The sequence below is a fragment of the Tachysurus fulvidraco genome, chromosome 18, assembly GCF_022655615.1.
Source record: "Tachysurus fulvidraco isolate hzauxx_2018 chromosome 18, HZAU_PFXX_2.0, whole genome shotgun sequence".
NCBI classification, from domain to species: Eukaryota; Metazoa; Chordata; class Actinopteri; order Siluriformes; family Bagridae; genus Tachysurus; species Tachysurus fulvidraco.
Genome location: NC_062535.1, coordinates 8,253,756 through 8,275,639, shown reverse-complemented (window position 1 = coordinate 8,275,639; position 21,884 = coordinate 8,253,756). Strand labels below are relative to the sequence as shown.

The following is a 21,884-nucleotide window of genomic DNA, read 5'->3' as shown; positions in this document are numbered from 1 at the left end:
AAAACCACAGAAATATTGACATTAACACTGAACTTTAAATCAAATAATTTACCACAATATAATTTCTGTAATTCTGAACTAAATGATTATATATATATATATATATATATATATATATATATATATATATATATATATATATATATATATATATATAATTAAAACTTTCCATCCGATATTTAAATTTTACTATAGAGTCTGTTTACATCAACAACATCCATATAACAAGATTTAGGCTGCTAGCTGTGTTGAGTGTTCACTGATATTTATGTGTATATAAAGTACAGTACTGTGCAAAAGTTTTAGGCAGGTGTGAAAAAATGCAGTGAACAAAGAATGTAAACAAAGAAATATAAAAAACGAGTGTTTATTTTGGTCAATTTACAAAATGCAAAGTGAGCAAACAAAAGAAAAATCTCAATCAAATCAATATTTGGTGTTACTACCTTTTGCCTTCAAATCAGCATGAAGCGATGGCACGGCCCCCACAGAGCCCTGATCTCAACATCATCGAGTGTGTCTGGGATTACATGAAGAGACAGAAGGATGTGAGACATCCACAGAAGATCTGTGGTTAGTTCTCCAAGATGTTTGGAACAACCTACCAGCCGAGTTCCTTCAAAAACTGTGTGCAAGTGTACCTAGAAGAATTGCTGCTGTTTTGAAGGCAGAGGCTGGTCACACCAAATATTGATTTGATTTAGATTTCTCTTTTGTTCATTCACTGCATTTTGTTCATTTATGAAAATAAATAAATGTTTAACACTTCCATTTTTGAAAGCATTCATTGTTTACAGCATTTTTTTTCACACCTGCCGAAAACTTTTGCACACTACTGTATGTACATAAAAATATTAATAGGAATATTACAAAACACAAAACATAAAAGCAGCCGAAAAAAGGGCCTCAGTTTAAAGTTTAATAGATAAGAATCGAATAGTTGTTTGAAGTAAGATAACTGAACATACCAAAATTATGGAGTGAACAATAAACCAAATTGGGAATGCTATATTATTTCTTCCATTTATTTGCACTTTAGAATACATTCATTCATTCATTCATTCATTCAAACTTCAGTAACTTTATCCAGATAACCCGTAGACAGGATGTTTACGATCACAGAATCACACAAATTTACCTCAGATGCAAACAGTCTAAACAACATTAACCAACCTTTAACTGCAAATTTGTCTTTCTTTTCATATTTGTTTACTAACTATTAGCCAAGCTAGCAAGCTGAAACACATGAATATGAATATTAGGTTATGTTTTATTGAAAATTGAGAGTTAATTAACGATGCTACATATTTATTTGTATGTTACATTTCATAAAGATTGGTAATCAGTGAGATTGGTAATCAAGTGTATTTTATTTACACAGTTATACATGGTGGCATAGCACAGTAATGCAGTACAGTAGGTAGTGGTGCTGCTTCAGTGCTTCTCCAGGGTCTGTCAGATCAATCCTGAGCATTGATTACTGTGTTACTGTCTGTGTTTTGTTTTACATGTAAACCCTGCATCCGCATAGGTTTTCTCAATGTGTTCCAGTTTCTTCACACCTTTTTGAAACACGCTGTTAGGTGGATTGGCAATTCTAAAGGACACCTACATGTGAATGAGCCTGTGGGTGTGTGATACCCGGCGATGATTGGATTATTCCAAGGAATTGTTTTACACTCTGTGTTCCCATAGTAGTCTTAGAATCCACTAGGCTGAAGTGTTCGTTGAAAATTAATGAAATATAAAATGTTGCATTAAGACATAAACAGTCATAACATCACATGATATAGAACATTCTCCAAGATCTGGTGGCTGTTTATTGATTTACCAAATCTGGCATTTCTTAATTTCAATGTTATTACTGTATCATTGTAGTAGTGTAATACATTGTTAAATAAAATATAGAATGAAATGACTATGAAGTCACTGGTAGAAAATCTATATACTCTTAATAGTCAAAATCACTTTGAGCTTTCATAGATAAGTGGACAACAAGAGCATGTTTGCAAACTAGCTAACACTGGGCTAGCTAACAAGCAGCCTATTCAACAAGAAATAATATGACTTTCATACTTAATGCTATGATAATACATACAGTATCTGACAGAAGTGAGTATACCCCTTACATTTTTGTAAATACTTTATTATACTTTCCATGTGACAACACTGAAGAATTGACACTTTGCTACAACGTAATGTAGTTAGTGTACACCTTGAATAACAGTGTAAATTTGATATCCACTCAAAATAATGTCACACACATCCATTAATGTCTAGACTGCTGACCACAAAAATGAGTAAACCCCTAAGTGTAAATGTCCAAATTGGGCATAATTAGCCATTTTCTCTCCCCGGTGTCATGTGACTGTGAGTGTTACAAGGTCTCAGGTGTGAATGGGGAGCAGGAGTGTTAAATTTGGTGTTATTGCTCTCTCTCTCATACTGGTGACTGGAAGTTCAACATGGCACCTCATGGCAAAGAACTCTCTGAGGAACTAAAAAAGAATTGTTGCTCTACATGAAGATGGTGTAGGCTATAAGAAGATTGCCAAGACCCTGAAACTGAGCTGCAGCACGGTGGTCAAGACCATGCAGCGATTTAATAACAGGACAGGTTCCACTCAGAACAGGCCTTGCCATGGTTGACCAAAGAAGTAGAGTGCACGTGGTCAGCGTCATATCCAGTGGTTGTGTTTGGGAAATAGACGTATGAATGCTGCCAGCATTGCTGCAGAGGTTGAAGGGGTGGGGGTCAGCCTGTCAGTGCTCAGACCGTACACCACACACAGCATCAAATTGGTCTGCATGGCTGTCATGCCAGAAGGAAGCCTCTTCTAAAGATGATGCACAAGAAAGCCCGCAAACAGTTTGCTGAAGACAAGCAGACTACGGACATGGATTACTGGAAACATGTCCTTTGGTCTGTTCAGACCAAGATAAACTTATTTGGTTCAGATAAGATAAGATAAGATATACCTTTATTCGTCCCACACTGGGGAAATTTTTCTGTTACACCAGCAAAGAATAAGAAATCCAAATATATAAAAAATAAATAAAGACACAATATAGTATAAGGTATATACACAACACAATGTATAAATACAAGGAAGAAAAAAGAGAGATTGTGTCAAGCATGTGTGGTGGCAACCAGGTGAGGAGTACAAAGACAAGTGTGTCTTGCCTACAGTCAAGCATGGTGGTGGAAGTGTCATGGTCTGAGGAGCTACAGTTCATTGAGGGAACCATGAATGCCAACATGTACTGTGACATATTGAAGCAGAGCATGATCCCCTCCCTCCGGAGACTGGGCCGCAGCGCAGTATTCCAACAAGACAACGACCCCGAAGACACCTCTAAGATGACCACTGGACTGGCCAAGTATGTCTCCAGACCTAAATCCTATTGTGCATCTTTGGGGCATCCTCAAACGCAAGGTGAAGGAGCACAAGGTCTTTAACATCCATCAGCTCCATGATGTCCTCAATTAGGAGTATAAGAGGACTCCATTGGCAACCTGTGATGCTCTGGTGAACTCCATGCCTAAGTGAGTTAAGGCAGTGCTGGAAAATAATAGTGGCCACACAAAATATTGACACTTTGGGCTCAATGTGGACTTATGGGTGTACTCATTTTTGTGGCCAGCGGTTTAGACATTAATGGCTGTGTATTAAGTTATTTTGAGGGGACAGCAAATTTATACTGTTATACAAGCTGTACACTCACTACTTTTCAGAGTCATTTCTTCAGTGTTCTCACATGAAAAGGTACAATAAAATATTATCAAAAATGTGAGGCGTGTACTCACTTCTGTGAGATACTGTATGATTATACATTTAAGCTGAAATTGTGCAATTAATTATGAACTACTGTGTGGATGTCTAATGATATAATGTAGCCATCATGTCCAAAGGAGACATGACAAACTATTTAGCATAGTATTATATTTCTATAAAGTCAGGTGATGAAAAATGAAAATAACTTTATTCTTTTTATCGTTTTCTGCCCACTTGTTGTTAATAATAATAATAATAATAATAATAATAATAATAATAATAATAATATTACTACTACTACTACTAATAATAATAATAATATTACTACTACTACTACTTCTACTACTACTACTAATAATGATAATAATAATAATAATAATAATAATAATAATAATAATAATAATAAATAATAATAATAATAACACTTGTTTTAATACTTCACAATAATTGATACATATTCCAAAAACAATTAATATTTATTTTATTGCATGAGTTTGTCATACATACTATTACATTCCAATTAGATTATTACACTTTTATTCCAGACAGGTACACAGCCTGAAAATAAAAGTTTATTTTTTAAAGTTACCATTTTTGACATCACATTTGTCATGTCATGTGTTTATGATCATATGGTATCGTCACTAAGGCTTATTAATTGTGGTATGGACGTCTCTCTGAATCAGAATTGGCAGCTATAGTGAATGTTTGTGTTGTACATTTACTAAAGCTGGAAGTAGATATATAAAGTTTCATCTGCACAGTAGGAAATGATTTTAAAATAATTCTTTTGATGTGCTGCAAATCGAGCTCAGTAATCGAGCAGTCTCATATTAGGTGAATAGTTTCAAATGAAAAAATTGAATCCAAACATTACCATTATAATTTACATCATTGTGAATTTTTGTCAAAACACCAAAAATGATGTGGAGAAAATGTTTTAGCTTACGGGACAAATAAACAGATCAAATGAATAATTTGTGTTAATAAAGCAGATATTCCGATATTTTCTTTTAAACACTTTATTGTATTCTGGAGATTAAAAATTAAAGACAGTCGTGATTATGTGTATACTTTTTATTTATATTGGGGTAACTAATTACTGTGAAATAATTTTTACATATAATCTCAGGAAGTATAATGTCAGAAAATACAAAATAAACAGAAACCATTATTACCCATTATAATTATTAAAAGCATTATATAAGTACATATTTGTTGTACTTTTCAATAGGTTGTTATATAATAAATAAAATTAAATAGAATAAATAAAAAAAAGCAATTTAGTTATTTGCAATATGAAGCCAGTTTATATACTAAATATTACAACTCTTTAGCAAAATCCTTTACTCTGATCCTCTAGTTTTAAACTGCAATATGGGACATTACAGCATTATAAGATATTTAGGATACGCGAATAATCATTTTAAAGCTCCTTAAAAAGTTCTAGAATTTTTTTGTATATACATTCTAACACGAAAAATAAATATGGACACCACAGTAGTATTTGTTCCAGTCGATTACTTTAGGGTTTTTATTCAACCCAGATGTCCATTTATGGCTTTGCAAATAATAGGTTGAATCAGAAGAGGCCTACTTGTTGAGTAGTGTTTTCAGAGAGCGGGTGAGAGTGTTGACGATAGCCGACATGGTGCTAGAATGGCGATCAAGTGTTTTAACACTTTGGTCCCCAGGAGAACTCCCAGAGGCTCCCTCAGCTGCCCGAAGCAAGCACATGTAGTTCATGACCACCTCATCAACCTTGGCCGCAACCTCACGCTGTTGCTGGCTGGCTGAAGCACCTAAGCCACGAACCAAGCACATGCAGATCTCAGATAAGCTACAAAGCACCTGAAAACTGGAACTGACTGCCAGCAACATCTCCTCTGGGCTGCCATGTGCTTGAGCCATCCTGTGGCATGCCTGCCCAAGTGCTTTAGATTCGATTGCTAGCAAGTGCTTGTACTGTGCCAGCTGCTCTGTCTGCATAGGTGGGGCACCTCTATCACTTCTGCCCACACTAGAACGCACCACAGCAATCAGCTCACTGGCATCTCTTCGAACATCAGAAAAAACAGCAGGGTACACATACGTGTGGTCCTTTAGGGCATTAATGCGAACAAGTCTGTCCCCAAAGGTCATGTTGTTCAAAACTTCTGCATACAGCTGTTCTCCAATCGTGTCTATAACACAAGTGTCTGGGTTGTATTGAGAAGGTCCTGGTTCATCCAAGTGACAAAGCTGCCTTCTCAAACCATCTCCTATGCCCCCTTCATCCTCCACTGTCTGGTTTTTCTTTTTGAAGAAACAGTAACTGAATGGACTATTGCATGTCCAGGGATTTATATCCAGCTTCTGTGCAGAACTTATCTGCTTTGCATCCTTTTGTCCTGGAGAAATCGCACAATCCATTCTGCTGTCCCTGTTGCTTACAGACCAACCCATGGTCTGGGATGCTACTGAACCTTGTGAGTAGCTTTTTGACAGCTTATTCTTGGGAGTTCTTCTTTGTAGTTGTGGCTCAGTTGCATGCAAATTGTCCTGCTGATTTCTGGCCAGTGATGATGCTCTTGATTTCTCAATCAGTGCATCAATATTTCCAGATCCTGCAGTTATAAAACTGGTACTTCTAATTATGTCTCTGCCACGATTTGGACTATTGGTGTTACATTGATTTAACCCTTGAGAAGTTAGATGGTTCTGTCTAAGAGGGACAAGTGACTCTTGTGTTGGCCCAATGTAACTGGTGCTCTTTGACAGCCTTGATTGAGGTGGAGGAGGTATTGTTGGTGGTGGTGGAAGTGATAGTGGTGGTGGTTGGGGTAGAGGGATGGCACAGGTTTTGATGTGCCTTGGTAAATTAGCAGGTAAGTCTCCTCCTCTCAACAGCATTCCGCGGTCTTCTGTGCCAGCTACACTAGAGAGACAAAAAGAATCATTAAGCGTCTGTTGGACAGCAAGTGTCATCCTGCAGTCAGATATGAGCAAGTCATCTGTGCTTGCATGAGGTATCCCTTCAAAGTGGTTCCTATTTAAAGATGAGAACTGATCAAGGTTAAAACTTTGCTCTAATTCACAATTGAGGCCAGAATATGACCTTCTTCTTTCAGAATGATTAGGCCTTACATCAATGTTGCTGACAGGTCTCTGAGCATGCAAATCAGGACTCCTCTTCAATTTAGCAGGCAAAGTTGTTGAGTGGAATATTTTTGGAGAATCTGCACTAGGGTTTGAGCTGAGAACCAGTGAAGGAGAAGGAGGCATGCAGGGACATTTGATACTAAAGTTCCCTTTACCTTTAACCTTGTCTATAAAGAATGAAGAGTTTTTGATATGCTTTCTTTGGTCTTTTTTGCTGCCCTCAAACCCTGCCCTAAAGCCTTTGCCACCCTGATGCATATGGCTGACTGTTAGATAATCAATCAACTGCCGATAAGCCTCACTCCCCTCCTTTGTGTTTATACTTATTGCACTGCCATCTTTTTCATGCAGATCACTTAGAAGGTTGCTCCTTCGAGCTGTACCTGTGGTTTCCTTGACTTTGGATGGTCGGACACTGAGGGGTGGATTTGATCCCGGGGGATGTACATTTGGCAGCATCTTCCTCAAGAGAGCAGCATCTGCATGAGGGTGAAGGTCCCTTGACGTGAGCAGGAGGGAGGAGGAAGAGCCAGAGAAATTGCTTTTGCAGTCAGTGGCACAATGTGGGGAGTCCACTGGTGTTGCAGAAGCACTACTTCCTGTACTGCCACCGACATCCAGAGACGAGGATTGGGAACTTTGAAGAGAACACAGAGCTTCATTCTGCAAAGAAGAAATACGCTTGGCTAGGTGGTACTCACACAGTCGTGCCACTCCTTGTCGTAATGGAGGAAGAATCTGTTGATCATCCTTATAGGTTTCAGTTTGTTCAGTATCCTGAAACTTCTTTGTGGGGAGACTAATATTGCTGCCAGTTAGATCCTCTCTTGAACCAAGAGATTCTGTAACCTGGCTCCCTGAAGGCTCATTTTCTATTGGGGACTGTAGCCCTTGAAATCTTTCACAGAATTCTTTCACAACCAATTGTCTTCTTCTATTACTTTCTCTTCCACTGAAGGTGTTATACTTGCCTGGTGCATCCTTATTTTTTTTTATTCGTCTTCCCTCAGTCGCCATTGCTTTCAATCTTTTTCCAGTATTCAAAAGCGTGCTCGAGTGAGATTTGACCAGATATTTACCCAAGGACTTATCTGCCTTTGCCTCAGGCTCTGTCTCTGGATTATCAGAAGAAGGTAGATTATGCATTGAAGGCACTGTTGTTGGTTGAACTGCCAAGTCTTTGCGTCTTGAGGGACTGCGTGGTGGCTTAGGAATAGACCCTCTGGTGCAAGGGGAGACAGGGAATTCTGTCTTTTCCTCCTGAAGGGGCTGGTATCCCTCTGTGGTTGCCACCAGAAGACGCATAGGATTCTCAGACAGTCTGTGGCCTGCAGTTTGTTCTGAGCTCTCTGTCATCTCTGAGGAGTTGGTCTCATTTCCTGAATCTGATGAGGACTCTGGACTAAAAGCTCGTGATATGCCGGTTCCTGTAAGTAAAAATGGTGAGCAAGTAAGTTTTTGTTACACTGTTTATCTTAATAGTTCATATTTATTTATATATTTACCGAATTAATGTTTTTGATAAATTAACTTCAACATTTAATCTTCTGTTACAACACATTCTTTTACCTATGCATTTTACTCCATTTACACAAATTTGTAAAAGGTTGTAAATTTGTTAATTGAACTTGGTTATTACAAATTTATTAAGTACACACCAAAAGTTCCCATTCTAAAATTTTCCAATCAGCTAAACTCTCTCATACATTTGTGTTTGGCTGATCATGCATATATTATTTAAAGCCGTTATCAATTATCTATCAGTTAAAGTTTGCTATATAACAAGCACAGAGTCTAGTAAGATTGTGTGATCACAGTAATAATGTAACCTGCAATGCTGTTAGACTGAGGCTGGGTGGTTTCCTCAGATACAGCAAGTGCTTCTAGTGCTTGCAGTGTGTCCACAACAGCATGATCCAAGATTCTGACATTATTACGCTCAACATGTGTAGGGACGGCATCAATCAGGGACACAGGAATGCTGTCATTGCTACGGCAACTTTGTGGATGACTTTTGCTCTCTGCTCCCTCCTCATCTGAACTGTCCCTGAATCCAGGAGGAGGTGCAGCAATGGCCATGTTGAGGGAAAGCAGAATTGCATCATTTTCATCCTCATCATCATCTCCTTCTGGAGGAGGGAGCGCAGTTAAATCTATAATATCATCACTGGAGCCAGAAAGGGTGAGAAATGTTATCTTGTTGGTTGGCAGCCCAGCTTCACCCTCTCCAGGTATTGCAGGTGTATCCTCTTCACAGCTAGCCTCATCCTCATCCTCCACATCATCAGTGGTCTCAGCATAGCATAAATCACGTAAAAGAGGCTCTTCGATACCTTCAGCATTGTCAAAGATTTTCCCCTCGCCAATGTTGCTATAGACTACATGAGGCCTAATTTGAAATGTCTCTCCATCTGGAGAGCCAAAGCCCAGATCATTGCTGGAAATGAAAGAAGGCCGTTCAAGCAACTCAGGACTCTCATCCACGAGGCGCTGATAACCAAGGTTCCGTGGGTTTAAAAGCGGATCTCTGAAAATAAAAGAAACCTTAGCACTCCTAGGAGACTCCTGGGGTTGGTGTTGTACAGGTGGAAGAGGTGGAAGTTGGGGACTTCTGCTTCTAACTTGTGACCTCTCTCCACTATGGCCTGGATATGGAGGAGGAAGGGGCTCTGGAACATAAGAAGAGCCTATGCTATCCTCTCTTGCTTGATCCTGTGGGTAATCTATTTCTGGTCGATACGAAGGTATGATCTCTTGATTGTTAAGATCTTCACAGATACCTAAAGAGGTACTGTATTGCCATTCAAGTTCTCTAGGATCTTGACCTGAAATACATAGAAACATCAATCTCATTTAGAAAGCATGTTGCCTGTCAAAGGTTTAAGGATATCTAGCATTATTTTTCACCATAAACTTTTATTATTACATTGTCAAATGAAAGCAGTGTATTGCAATCTTACTAGTCTAAGCTTTGAATAAATTCATCCATAAGAACTTACCACTATCTATTTCTCCATTGCTATTGCTGTGGGCCATATTGAAAATAGAGCGACGTGAGTCCACAAGAAGACGATAGTATCCAGCTGTTAGGCAAGCCAGGTTCATGGCATCACTGGACTCCATTATTAATGTAATTGGCTGTTTCAAAAAGGATTTGCATTAAAATCTATTAATGTCTATAAGTCATTAAAAAATCACCTGTCCTGTACCATACTGTATATGAAAATTTAATAGAATAGCAATAGTGTTTAACTGAACAGCAGAACACACTGCACAATTGTAATAGTATACCTTGACGTCCAAAACATGGAGTTCTACCCGCACATTAACCTCGTCCTCTGTAAGTATCTCAATGCGGTTAACATGGCTGAAGTCTGCCAGCAGGGACACTAGATTTGTCTTGACATTGATAACATGACTGATGCCGTACCTCGGTCCTACAAGTAATGTCACACCTGTTTCCTTATCGCCTTGCTACATATGAAACAGGAAGCCAAGAAAGAAAGAAAGAAAGAAAGAAAGAAAGAAAGAAAGAAAGAAAGAAAGATGAAAAATGCTGGTTTTGTAAACCAGTGTAATAACAGTGAGCACATATGTTAACACTTTATAGTTGCACAGTTATAATAATCAACTTACCAGTAGCAAAGATTTAAACACTCGTCCTCCGTATAATCTCAGATCACTGAGATACTTTAAATAGTGAACTTTTGCTTGCAATATGGTTAACTACAAAAAAACAGATTGCAAGAATATTAGCAACATCTTCACATTATTCAAGAAATCCGTGGTCACACAAAGTGGTCTTGAAGAGAAGAATAGATTAACAATATAATACAGTATTAGAAACCTGTATTACTGAACTATTAAAGACAGAGGAAATCTTAAGGCATATTGATGGCTTTCCATGCGGCAAACATTTCACCTTTGTTGGCAATGATGCTTTGAAAATGTTAAACGTGAATTTTTGTTGCCTTGCTTTTGGAACCACTAGATGCCTCTCTTCTGACATTTTACCAAACCTCCCACAGCATAATGAGGAAGATGAGACATCTAAGGCCATTGAAATAAACTGTTCATTATTGAGCTAATAACAGTTACTGAAGAGTCTTTTATTTAGTATCGATTGTAGGATCTGGTCCCTGATCACAATAAATGGATACTTAAAGACACCCACCTTCTTCCCAGGAGCTACTAGATTCTGATTGGTTTTCAGGATGTGAGTCAGAGCTTTTTTGATGTTCTTCTCCTTCATGCTGGAGAACACTGCAGGGGGTAGGAAATGTGCCAATCCCCACTGCTTCCTGTGGGACAGCATATGTGCACTGTGAGGACATTTGGCAGATTGTATATGGCAAAGCATTTTTGTTTCTTATTCAGGCCCAAAATTGAATGGCTGATTGTGTTCTATATCTATAATCTATTTTCATACAAGTGTTTCAGGTAATAATTGTCCATTATAATCTGTTCAAGTGTAATTGACTACACTTTCCATCAAGCCCAAATTTATAATGAATTTCAAATACATTAATAATGTTAGAAATACTACATAACACATTGCCAGTCTTAGGACCTGACTGCATACTGTATAGTGTTTATATAGACAAGATTTATTTTTATGTTTATATGACCAAATGCATGTAGACACCTGACCGTTACACATGGATGTGAGCCTTCCACAATGTGTTGTGCAATTAATTGTGTACAATGTCTTTGTATTCTCAAGCATTACAGTTTTCCTTCACTGGAACTAAGGAGTCCAGACCTGATCCAGCACGACAAAATCCCCTGTGCACAAAGCAATCTCCATGAATACATTGTTTGACACGGTTGGAGTAGAAGAAATCAAGTGTCCTGCACTGAGCCCTGACCTCAACCCCACTGAACACGTTTGGGTTGAACTGGAATGCAAACTTTACCCCAGGTCTCCTCACGTGACATCAGTCCCTGAGCTTTATATATATGTAAAGCTGGAAAAGTGCTGGTTCACGGTTTATACTTAATAAGCTACACAATAGTGAGGGTGGAAGTCATATTGTTATATTAATCTAAATTTGCAGTAATTAATGTGACAATCAGTGATTAAAGTACAATCAGGACTATTCATGCAGCAATATATTAGTAACATTCCAGATGCCATTTACATATTTATTTCTTTGTTTGGTATGTCCTCATTCATGTATAGTTGTATTAAAATGATCATTTTTATAATCAACTTTTTTTTAAACGATCTTTCCCTTGCTTTCATGTTAAGTCATATTACATCTCTTTCATTCTGTAGTCTGCATTTTCTATCCCTGATTTTTTTTGTCTGGCTTAAAGACAGGTACAGTACATGTATAATTAGATAATGTTGATAAACCACATCTTCTACTCGACTTGAATATATCAACTACAGTCAGGTAATTTGCATAGTTTAATCAGTGTGCTTACAATAATAAATTAAAGCCTTCTCAGAAAATATGTTAATTTTCCCCACCTTCTTTTGGATTTAAATAGCCAATACTGAATGCAACCAAGAAATGGATGCTATATAGTCAGTGGTTCTAAGCTCTCCACATCACTTTCCCAAAGTCATGTAAATGGATTGCCTGAATGCAAGAATGTTGAACGGTAAGGAACCGTGACTGTAACAAGTAGCGATGTCTTATCTTTCCTTACTGAGTGCTGATAGTCTATTTTATTTGTTTTCTCTCCATTCTTGGAGAATCTGTTGTGCCACAGAAAGTCTCCATGCAGATATTTCACTGAGAGCTCCTGGAAAGTATGAACTTATTTCTAAAAAAAGGACTCACTCAGCCCTCCTTTAAGATATGAGCTGACATTTAAAACTTAATGAAGTAATTCATGATAATACTGCCACTGTCCTGTAGGCCCAAAATGTCTGATTTATGAAAGTTATCCTGATAAAAAAAAGTGACGGATTGCAAATTAAAATCTATAAATCACAGGGTCACTTAGTCACACAGCTCTTGCTGTAAACAGCCCTGCTTTTAATTAGCTCTGAGAATAGACTGATGAATAAAGAGATCAAGGTTCACATGGTTCACTTAGGCAGTTCACTCCCAGTTCTCTATTAAGGAGGCAGTCAAGTGAAGCTTTACTCACTGGATGTACTTCATTGAGAACTTCTGTGTCGGCCGTGTGGTGAGGCAGAGGATGTACATCTGCAGAGCAGCTAGACGTAGAGCAGCGTCATACTTCACTTCAGGCCCAAATCGCTCACGAACTACGTCATTACAGCTCTGAGGGACAGAGGGTGATAAACACAATGTCAGAGCAAAAATGTTTTTTTTTATATACCGTTCAACTAATCAAGATGAACAAGAGCAGAAGTAAGTAAAAGCTAAAGTAACTGACATAATGTTTGTGTGAGTTCATTTGTTCTTTTTGTTGTTCCATAGATCTATTTATATGATTATTAAAATGTATTTTTTAAAGAAATTGATTCAAAAGAGGGCGGAGAGGGTTTAAGTAGTTTTGATGATGTGAATACATGGCCATCCATGACAACATGGATATAGTCATCATCACACTGCTAGATTAAACCAAAAAATAAATATGGCTCCAGGTGTTAAATAGTATATAAAATACAAACTAGGTAGCCATTAGAGAGAGGGCCATGTTTTAGGTAAAACCTGTCATCTCGTCTGAGCTATAAGAGTGAGGGAGAACAGAAAACCAGGAGAATTTGTTCACAGACTGTAAAGGTCACTATTCTGCTGATTTTTTTTGCCTGGGTTGATAAGGAAAACGAGAAGACAGAAACAGCCCAAAGGGGGTGAAGTTTTTAGTTCGCTAACATTTTCACTTACTTTTAACCTAACTGTGTATTTACATTCGACCTTAATCTGTAATGTTCGTTTGCCATGCAGATGATTCTTCTCTGAGCAGATTTTATTGACAGTTGATAAAATGTGAGAACTCCAATAGCTCCAATAAGCTTAATAAAATCATTTAAAAACTGATTAAAAAAAAAATATATATATATATATGTGTTTGTGTGTGTGTGTAAAAATCTTGTGGTTAAGGGCTGATTTATTTTTAAGTATCGAATACATTTTTAATAATCCTTAAAATTATCTTTTAGCTGTCATATGAACCATATATATGACACTTTATGAAAGACACCGAGCTACATAAGACATTAAAGAACTAAGGGCGTAGGAGTAAAAATAAAATTATACCACTGACATGAAGTGCATGTGTAGCCTTGTGCAAACAACAGCTATGGTTTTAATGCCTAAATTCAAACATTGTTTCAACAATTTAGCAGTACATTTAAAATTCAACCAAACACAGTAAGAGTATATTATATATTATATTATATATTACATACATACATACATATATATATATATGTTTTCTCTATTTCTGTTTTAAATTTCTTGTTAATGTTCTGTCCTGTGTATTCATTGTATTTTATGTATTCTTGTACTGTACTCTTTTTTTCCAGCTGTGTGTCCTGAAGCCCATTATCACTTTGAAGGTCGGAGACATAATATTTCATCTCACTGTACACATGGGCTAATGTTTAAAAGTTTCTTTCACCTGAACATAGAGATATTCAAAAGCCACTGCATCCCTCCTGAGAAGGTCAACTGGATCCTTTGGAACGAAACTGATTCTGAAAAAACATTTCATTTTGTGTGACCCTGGCCTCTGCGTAACCTACAAAAGTAGAGAAAGAATATGGTTAGTATAAAGACAAACACATACTGTACCATGAATTTTACCCATGGCAGGAAAATTAGGTTGATTAAAAATACCTTCATTCTTTCATAGTTTTCTGTTCTCATCTATAGAATAAGCGTTTAGCAGCAATTCCTATGAATCATGAATGTTAATCATTCATTACAAGTGCATTCATAGCATGTTATAATGCCTGTAAGAGGTTTCAAATGACCATCAATACTTATAGTAGCATGCATAATATAAAAAGCATGTATAACTATATACAAAGCATGGGAATATACTGACATAGTCAGTTTTCATAATGTATTATAATATCTGTTCATGGCACTATTCACTTCTCTATTCACTATTAATTTGCTTCATTCTCAAATTTGTATTGCACTTCATGTTACTTTCATGTTAAAGAGCCTGGCAATTTAATTTACTACAATCCATAAGCTACAATGTAGTAGCTGAAGTATACACACCAATAGTACACTAAGCTATATGATTTATTTGTGAATCTCCAGAAACATAAACCAATAAACAGCACATATAGCGCTTCATAACTGATTGTGCTTTGAACCAAAACTCATAAACTCAAACGTATTTATAGTTACATAAACTGCATTTTATAAACATCACAGCTCTGTTGTAAATCTTGATTAACATATACATCATACTGTTCACCTATACACTGTTATCTTATTGCATCACAACCTCATTTTGATGCTAACTGATGTCATTGCCGCTCTACGTGTAATTTGATGATGACAGGTAAAGATAAAGATAAAGGTAACCCTAACCATAGATAACAATGCATTAGAATCTCATGTACAGATACAGTAATGTGTTCGATGTATATAATGTGGTATTCAGCCTTTAAGTCATAAACGTGTGCTGTATCTAACTGATCAACACAGTAGATATATAGCTATATAGATATATAGTTATAGCAAATAATTCATGACAGGCCAGGGTGATGCAGCCTGGGCCAAAGTTACATTAGAACCCCTTTAAGTTAATAACCTTCCCACAAAAGTACAACAGATATTCTCTTCTGATGTCACATAAATTGTACAAAGATTACTATGTTCTGTTAAGTAAACTGTGTGTGTGTGTGTGTGTGTGTGTGTGTGTGTGTGTGTGTGTGAGTGTATGTATGCATGTTTGTATGTATGTATGTATGTATGTATGTATGCATGTGTGTGTGTGTGTGTGTGTGTGTATGTATGTATGTATAAATGTATGTATATATGTATGTACGTATGTATAAATGTATGCGTGTGTGTGTGTGTGTGTGTGTGTGTGTGTGTGTGTGTATGCATGTATGTATGTATGTATGCATGCATGCATGTATGTGTGTGTGTGTGTGTGTATGTATGCAAGCATGTGTGTGTGTGTGTGTGTGTGTGTATGTATGCATGCATGCATGTATGTATGTATGCATGCATGCATGTATGTATGTATGTATGCATGCATGCATGTATGTGTGTGTGTGTGTGTGTGTGTGTGTGTGTGTGTGTGTGTGTGTGTGTGTGTGTGTGTGTATGCATGCATGTATGTGTGTGTGTGTGTGTGTGTGTGTGTGTGTGTGTGTGTGTGTGTGTGTATGTATGCATGCATGTATGTATGTGTGTGTGTGTGTGTGTGTGTTTGTGTGTGTGTGTGTGTGAGTGTGTATGTGTGTGTGTGTGTGTGTGTGTATGTATGTATGGAATTTATGGTGAATCAATAAATAAATAAATACAGACTTTACAGAACAAGATTACAAGCAGTGGCCAAAATGTTAGAGGCCAAGAGAGACATTTTCATTTCTGCTTACACAGTGACTCCTGTCAGATGTTTCCGGTGCATTTATGCATATAAAACAACCCACTCGATAAGCCTTCAGACCCTCATTAAAACACAGAAGGTCTCCTATGTATGTGGCTTGGCCAGGCTCGATAAATAACAAGAAGAGGTTAGTTCATCGTGTGAATACCAATCCATGTATCCAATTCCTGCAAAACTCACCTGACAATCAAATCCAGTGGCTTTTACACTCACTAATAACTCATATTCTATATATTGAATGCTTGCTTGGTCAGAAGGTGTTGAGACATTTTTCTATAACAGCAACTCTCACACTAGACCCAGCTAAGACTAATGAACTTAATTATCATATGTTATAATTTTATATGTTATAATATGTTATCATTTCTGTAATAAGAACATGCATTTGCTTGGTGGATGTTACACCTAAGCAGATTTATAAAAAGATGTTGTGTAATTGTTGATACAGTTAAATTCCGTGAAGATGCTTACTCATTATTTTTATTATTATAAATATATTATAAAGTCTCCAGTGTCAAAGGAAGTTATCAGGATGAAGACAAATAACTCTGAGGAAGACCTCTGTAACATGACAAGCTGATTCAAAGCTTATTAACTTAAATAGATAAGCTGTTTATAGCTGCTCTAAGTGATACCAAGAACTAACTAAACTGCTCTGGTGTAAGAGGAATAAAACACTATGCGCTGTTATAAGAGACTGTTCACTAATTGATTGGTAATGACCTTCAGTTGATTATTTTCCAGAATGTCCTGCCACGTTAAAATCTTGATACATGTTAAGTTCCAGGCACTTCATGTAAATGCAGGACAGAAAAAATAAATATTTAATAAATCAAAAACTAAACTAGAGAGCTTACGAAATCTATTTCTGAGTGGTATTAGAAATCTACAAATCCTAAAATGCACATTTGTGGTAAATGGATCGACTGTTGTCCTAGCACATTTAGTGCCTTGTGCAAATGATGCCAAACGCAGTAAATGTAAATGTGCAAGCCTCAAACACCATGCCATCACTAATGCCCCTAAAGAACATCTCTTCTTACAGGATGTGGATAAACACCCATAAAATTCAACATCCGTCTCGCAAAATCCTCGCAAACAAGATTTTTCTACACTACAGATTTAGTTTTTTTGAGCTGTACAAGCAGTTTTTCCACCTATTTGCCATTGAAGGAAAGTGTAAAGTTAATATGTGCAATAAAATATCATGTGAAAGTTGCTGGAAGTGTTTTTATTTTGTGTCACTTCAAAAAAATATTACATTATTTATAATCACTTGTAATTCTAATCTAATTCTTAATCCTTATAAGTCTCTTATAGTGTATAATTAAAAAGAAATACCTGTTGGATTGTAGTAGTTTGAGATCCATCGCTAAATAGTGATAAAATATAATGTTTAACTTTCATTTTTTACATATATATATATTTTTTTACCATGGTTAACATCTCCTGTTCATGCAGGAGGAGCAATCTGCTGCCATATTCCTCCAACCTCTGTTCCAGCACAAGCGAGAAATGCTCGATGCACTTAATAGACAGCTTCTCTTGCAGCGTCATGATGACATCCTATATCACATAATGATAAAAGCGCATTAACATACAGACTCAGAAAATGAAAATGTGACAGTCAAATTTTAATAAAAGCAAGCAGCAGGCAGAAGATTTTAGACAAGGAACATTTAGACTACTACAAAGCATCGAGCAGCAGACAAACAAGAACCTCACCTTGATGGATGTGCTGTTGTCAAAGCGAAATGATTTGGTCTGACCATTCTCCAAGTACACCTTCAAGACATTTGGCATGAAGAGCAGTGAGTTGTCCTTCACAGTGTCCTGCATGGAACCAGAGATCTGTTATATTGGACTACAAGAAACTGTGTATTTCAATAATATTTGTACAGAAGCACTTGGTGCTATGCTGCATTAGCCAAACGAGTATAAAAACCTGTGTATCACATCCATATGTGACTGCTGAACATCCATCTATTCATTTTCTGTACTTATCCTACACAGGCTAGCGAATAGCAGGGAGTCTTACCGCTGAAATTTGCTGCAACTTACTTTGTATTTAACTGATTTTTTTTTAATAAAACTTCCTTCATTACAGTTATATACTGTAGCAGTTACTGTTATAGCATATACTGTTTATAGCAGGTGCCAGAAATGTAAATATACAGTACATGCAGTTGATAATTTGATTGATTTGATATTACTTGTTGGAAACTTATGTGTAAGACAGGACAATGTAATTGTGCTGCGAGACAGGATGAAGCATAAATCAAGCCCTGCCTGACTAAAACAAAGTTTTTCTTGTTATCGTTGCTATTTTTGAAATTTCTAAACTAGAAATCAGCAATCACAAACACACAGAAAAATCACAAAATGCATTCAATCGCACAGAAGCTTATACGATTTTCTGATTTAAATCGGATCATGTCAGTTTGCTTTATTTTCCATAAGTGTTACAACGATGAAATACACTTTGTCTAGCTCACACTTCAACCCCGATTAGCTGATAATGATCAAGCTGAGACAGCTGCAGAACTTACAGGAAGCTGCCCGTTAATGATGACTTCCTCAGCAAAGCGCACTTTCACTGGGTTTGATTTCAGCTTGGCTTTTTTGGCTGCACTGATAAAGGCTGATTTGGGAGACTGAAAGAGGAAAATAAGAAGAGAGAGGAAACAAAAGAGAAATAAAGGTCTGACAACTATACACCTTAAACACGATTGGTTTCGAGCATCGTTATGTAATTATCGATTTGACAAAGAATTCTTGAGTCTGATTGCTGTCAGAAGATGATTCAGGCTTGCTAGCTAAGGATAAATATTAATTTGAATTTACAATTTTATTTTATTTAACTTAAAATTTATTTTAATAAAAATTTATTCTGTTTCTATATTTCTGTAAACCTGCTTTGAGACAATGTTCATTGTTAACCCTTAAATGTTGTTCGGGTCTGTGGGACCCATATTCATAAACAATAGTTTTGAAAAACTTTGCTTCCTTACATTATATTAAAAAACAACAAAAAACGAGCAGCACCGTAATTAAAAAATGTGATGTAATAAAGGTAAAGGGCAAATATTAACCATATATGCTGTTTATATTGCTTGTAATTGGGATGAAGTAAACATCTGTAGAGTATTTTAACATAAAATTTTTGATTGTGTTGAATTAAAAACCCCAAAATGCAGCGGGTCAAACAGACCCACGAACACTGGCTGAGTAACAAAAATACGAACAACATACAAGGGTTAAAATAACTAAACAAACAAATAGAATTGAAATGAATTGATTACATCTTCTATAACGGCAGATCATTCGGCAACGTTTAGCTCTTTTGAGCGAGTTTATATTAATGTGCTCATACTAGTACGTTATTGGTTCTATAGCAACATCTTATTCCATATAATACAAGATTAATAATAAACAACAAAGAAAAACGTTTGTTGATATAGTGAAACCTTCTTTATGTACAGTAGAAGGTTCTGTATCATTTCTGGACAGAGTACGCAGTTTGTTTACTACCATAGGAGAGCCTTCAGTACAGAAGATGTTTCTTTACATTTTTGGTTTATTCCAGAGAGCTTCAATGAGAACGCAGGGAACTGTTAGACTTTAATTAATGTAAGTGACTATAATAACCAAGTTCCACAACAATTAATATTTAGTATGCAATTAATAATGTTAAAAAATTATAGACTAAGTAATTAGCAGTGTTTCAAAGCTTCACACTGTCAAAGAGGCTGAAGAAGTTGGGCGCACTCACATACTTTTCCATTTGATCTTTACAGACACTTTTAGTGATAAATCTAATACGATAATATAAAGTAGCTGAGATGAGAAGCTTAGATGTACTCGACAGAAGCTCTCTGGGATTTGAAAGCCTTCCGGTTACTAGCACAGAAGCGCTGAGCTAAACACTGACATTGCTGACAGTATGCCGTGTTCCTTCGATCTTTCATGATAACTGGAGTCCTGCCCTAGTGTCAGATTGCTGACATAGCAACAACTGGGTAATTAATTGGCTTTGTTTTGCAGAGGGTCAGAGAAGCCAAGCTGTCATCCATTTTCAAAAAAAGCATAATTATAGGGTGCAGAATGCCAGATGATCCTCATTAAGCCTCTTAAATATAACAATAAAATTACAATCCATATAATTGCAATTTTATAGTTGTAGAGCGAGAGGTTTTTTACAAGAATGTTAGCCCGATAAGAAAGCCAGTCATTTCAGTGTTCAAGGTTATACCCAAGCTGAGAGCTGAATTGTTAGTTTTTTGTGTACAAATTAGAAAGTGTAGAAAGTCAAATGTAGTCATCTCCACTGTTTGTCATTCAAGAAATTTTTTTTTACTTCAATATTTAATGACCACATTTCACACTAGAGATAATTTTCCTAATCTTTACGATAATTATAATTGACGCAGTGAACAAGGGAAATTGCTGATCCAGTCAGAAACAGATAGAGAATGTACCCTGGACACTAATGAATTGATGTGTCTTTCACCAGTTATTGCTTTAAAAGGGTTTTCTTCTTTTACTTTTAAAAGCATCAGTTAACTCACGGGGTATGGCTGAACAACAGTCAAGAGGATTGATTCCTTACAGCTCCTGTGGAGAGAAACAAAAACAAAACAAAACAAAAAAATACCACACATTCAAGATTACTTTTAATGACAGGCCTTAAGTAGCAATGCCATTATTATATGAAACACGATGAACAAGCTAGCATGGATTCTTAGACTACGACCACAGATACACACAAAAGCCCATAACAATCATTTCAGGCAATCTCTAGAGAGCATCATATATTAATAAATTCACTTCCTTTGAATGTTGCACTCCAAACTCTCATGCTGCTTCCATCAAAAGCACATCCATGCGCTTTCATTTCAGATTTCTGGAAGCTTCTTAATTTGCATAAATGTCTATAACCTCTAGTTTTTCAGTCAGCACCATCTCACCCACCTTCATCTGTCTGGCATTTTGTTCATTATTTTGTTTTATGCCTTGTAATTATGAGACTAGACCGCATATTCACAAGTGGGAGAAAAATCATGATGTTGTTTTCAACTTTATTACTTTAGAACTACCAGAAGGGAGGGTGGTGTTTTTACCATTTTTATTATGTGTGCATATCTTTTGAGAAAAGGATGGATTGATGAATAAATAATGGATGGATGGATGGATGAATGTGTGGGATGCATAGAAGGAAAGACAGGATAAATGTATATATTAACGATAGTTAGCTGGGGAATTGCTGAACTGATAAATGGATCAGCCAATAGCAGAGGGCTGGATTCATGAATTGTCAGACACATGGATGGATGGATGGATGGATGGGTGGATGGATGAATAATTAGATGGATGATGGCTTGAAGGTGCATCGGTTAAAAGTGCACGAATAAATGGATGGATTGATTATTAGATGGACGAATCGTTGGTTGATGGATGTAT

The 21,884-nt window shown here is 36.6% G+C and overlaps 1 protein-coding gene across 6 annotated transcripts in view; it reads right to left on the bottom strand.

Moving 5' to 3' along the window:
- Nucleotides 1-4,378: 4,378 nt before the first annotated feature.
- LOC113649052 (male-specific lethal 3 homolog) overlaps nt 4,379-21,884 on the bottom strand; it is an 86,097-nt gene continuing 68,591 nt past the window's right edge. For 2 of the 6 annotated variants that reach the window (XM_047802989.1, XM_027156644.2), the window contains 12 exons: nt 20,993-21,038; nt 18,974-19,078; nt 18,150-18,257; nt 17,859-17,990; nt 14,466-14,585; nt 13,023-13,159; nt 11,092-11,218; nt 10,554-10,643; nt 10,209-10,391; nt 9,917-10,055; nt 8,747-9,742; nt 4,379-8,344 (listed from right to left, as the gene is read on the bottom strand). In XM_047802989.1, coding sequence (XP_047658945.1) covers nt 5,370-8,344; nt 8,747-9,742; nt 9,917-10,055; nt 10,209-10,391; nt 10,554-10,643; nt 11,092-11,218; nt 13,023-13,159; nt 14,466-14,585; nt 17,859-17,990; nt 18,150-18,257; nt 18,974-19,078; nt 20,993-21,038 — 5,158 coding nt within the window. In that variant the 3' untranslated portion in view covers nt 4,379-5,369. The remainder of the gene's footprint in view (nt 8,345-8,746; nt 9,743-9,916; nt 10,056-10,208; nt 10,392-10,553; nt 10,644-11,091; nt 11,219-13,022; nt 13,160-14,465; nt 14,586-17,858; nt 17,991-18,149; nt 18,258-18,973; nt 19,079-20,992; nt 21,039-21,884) is intronic. The other 4 variants (XM_047802988.1, XM_047802990.1, XM_047802987.1 and 1 more) reach the window with 4 other exon arrangements.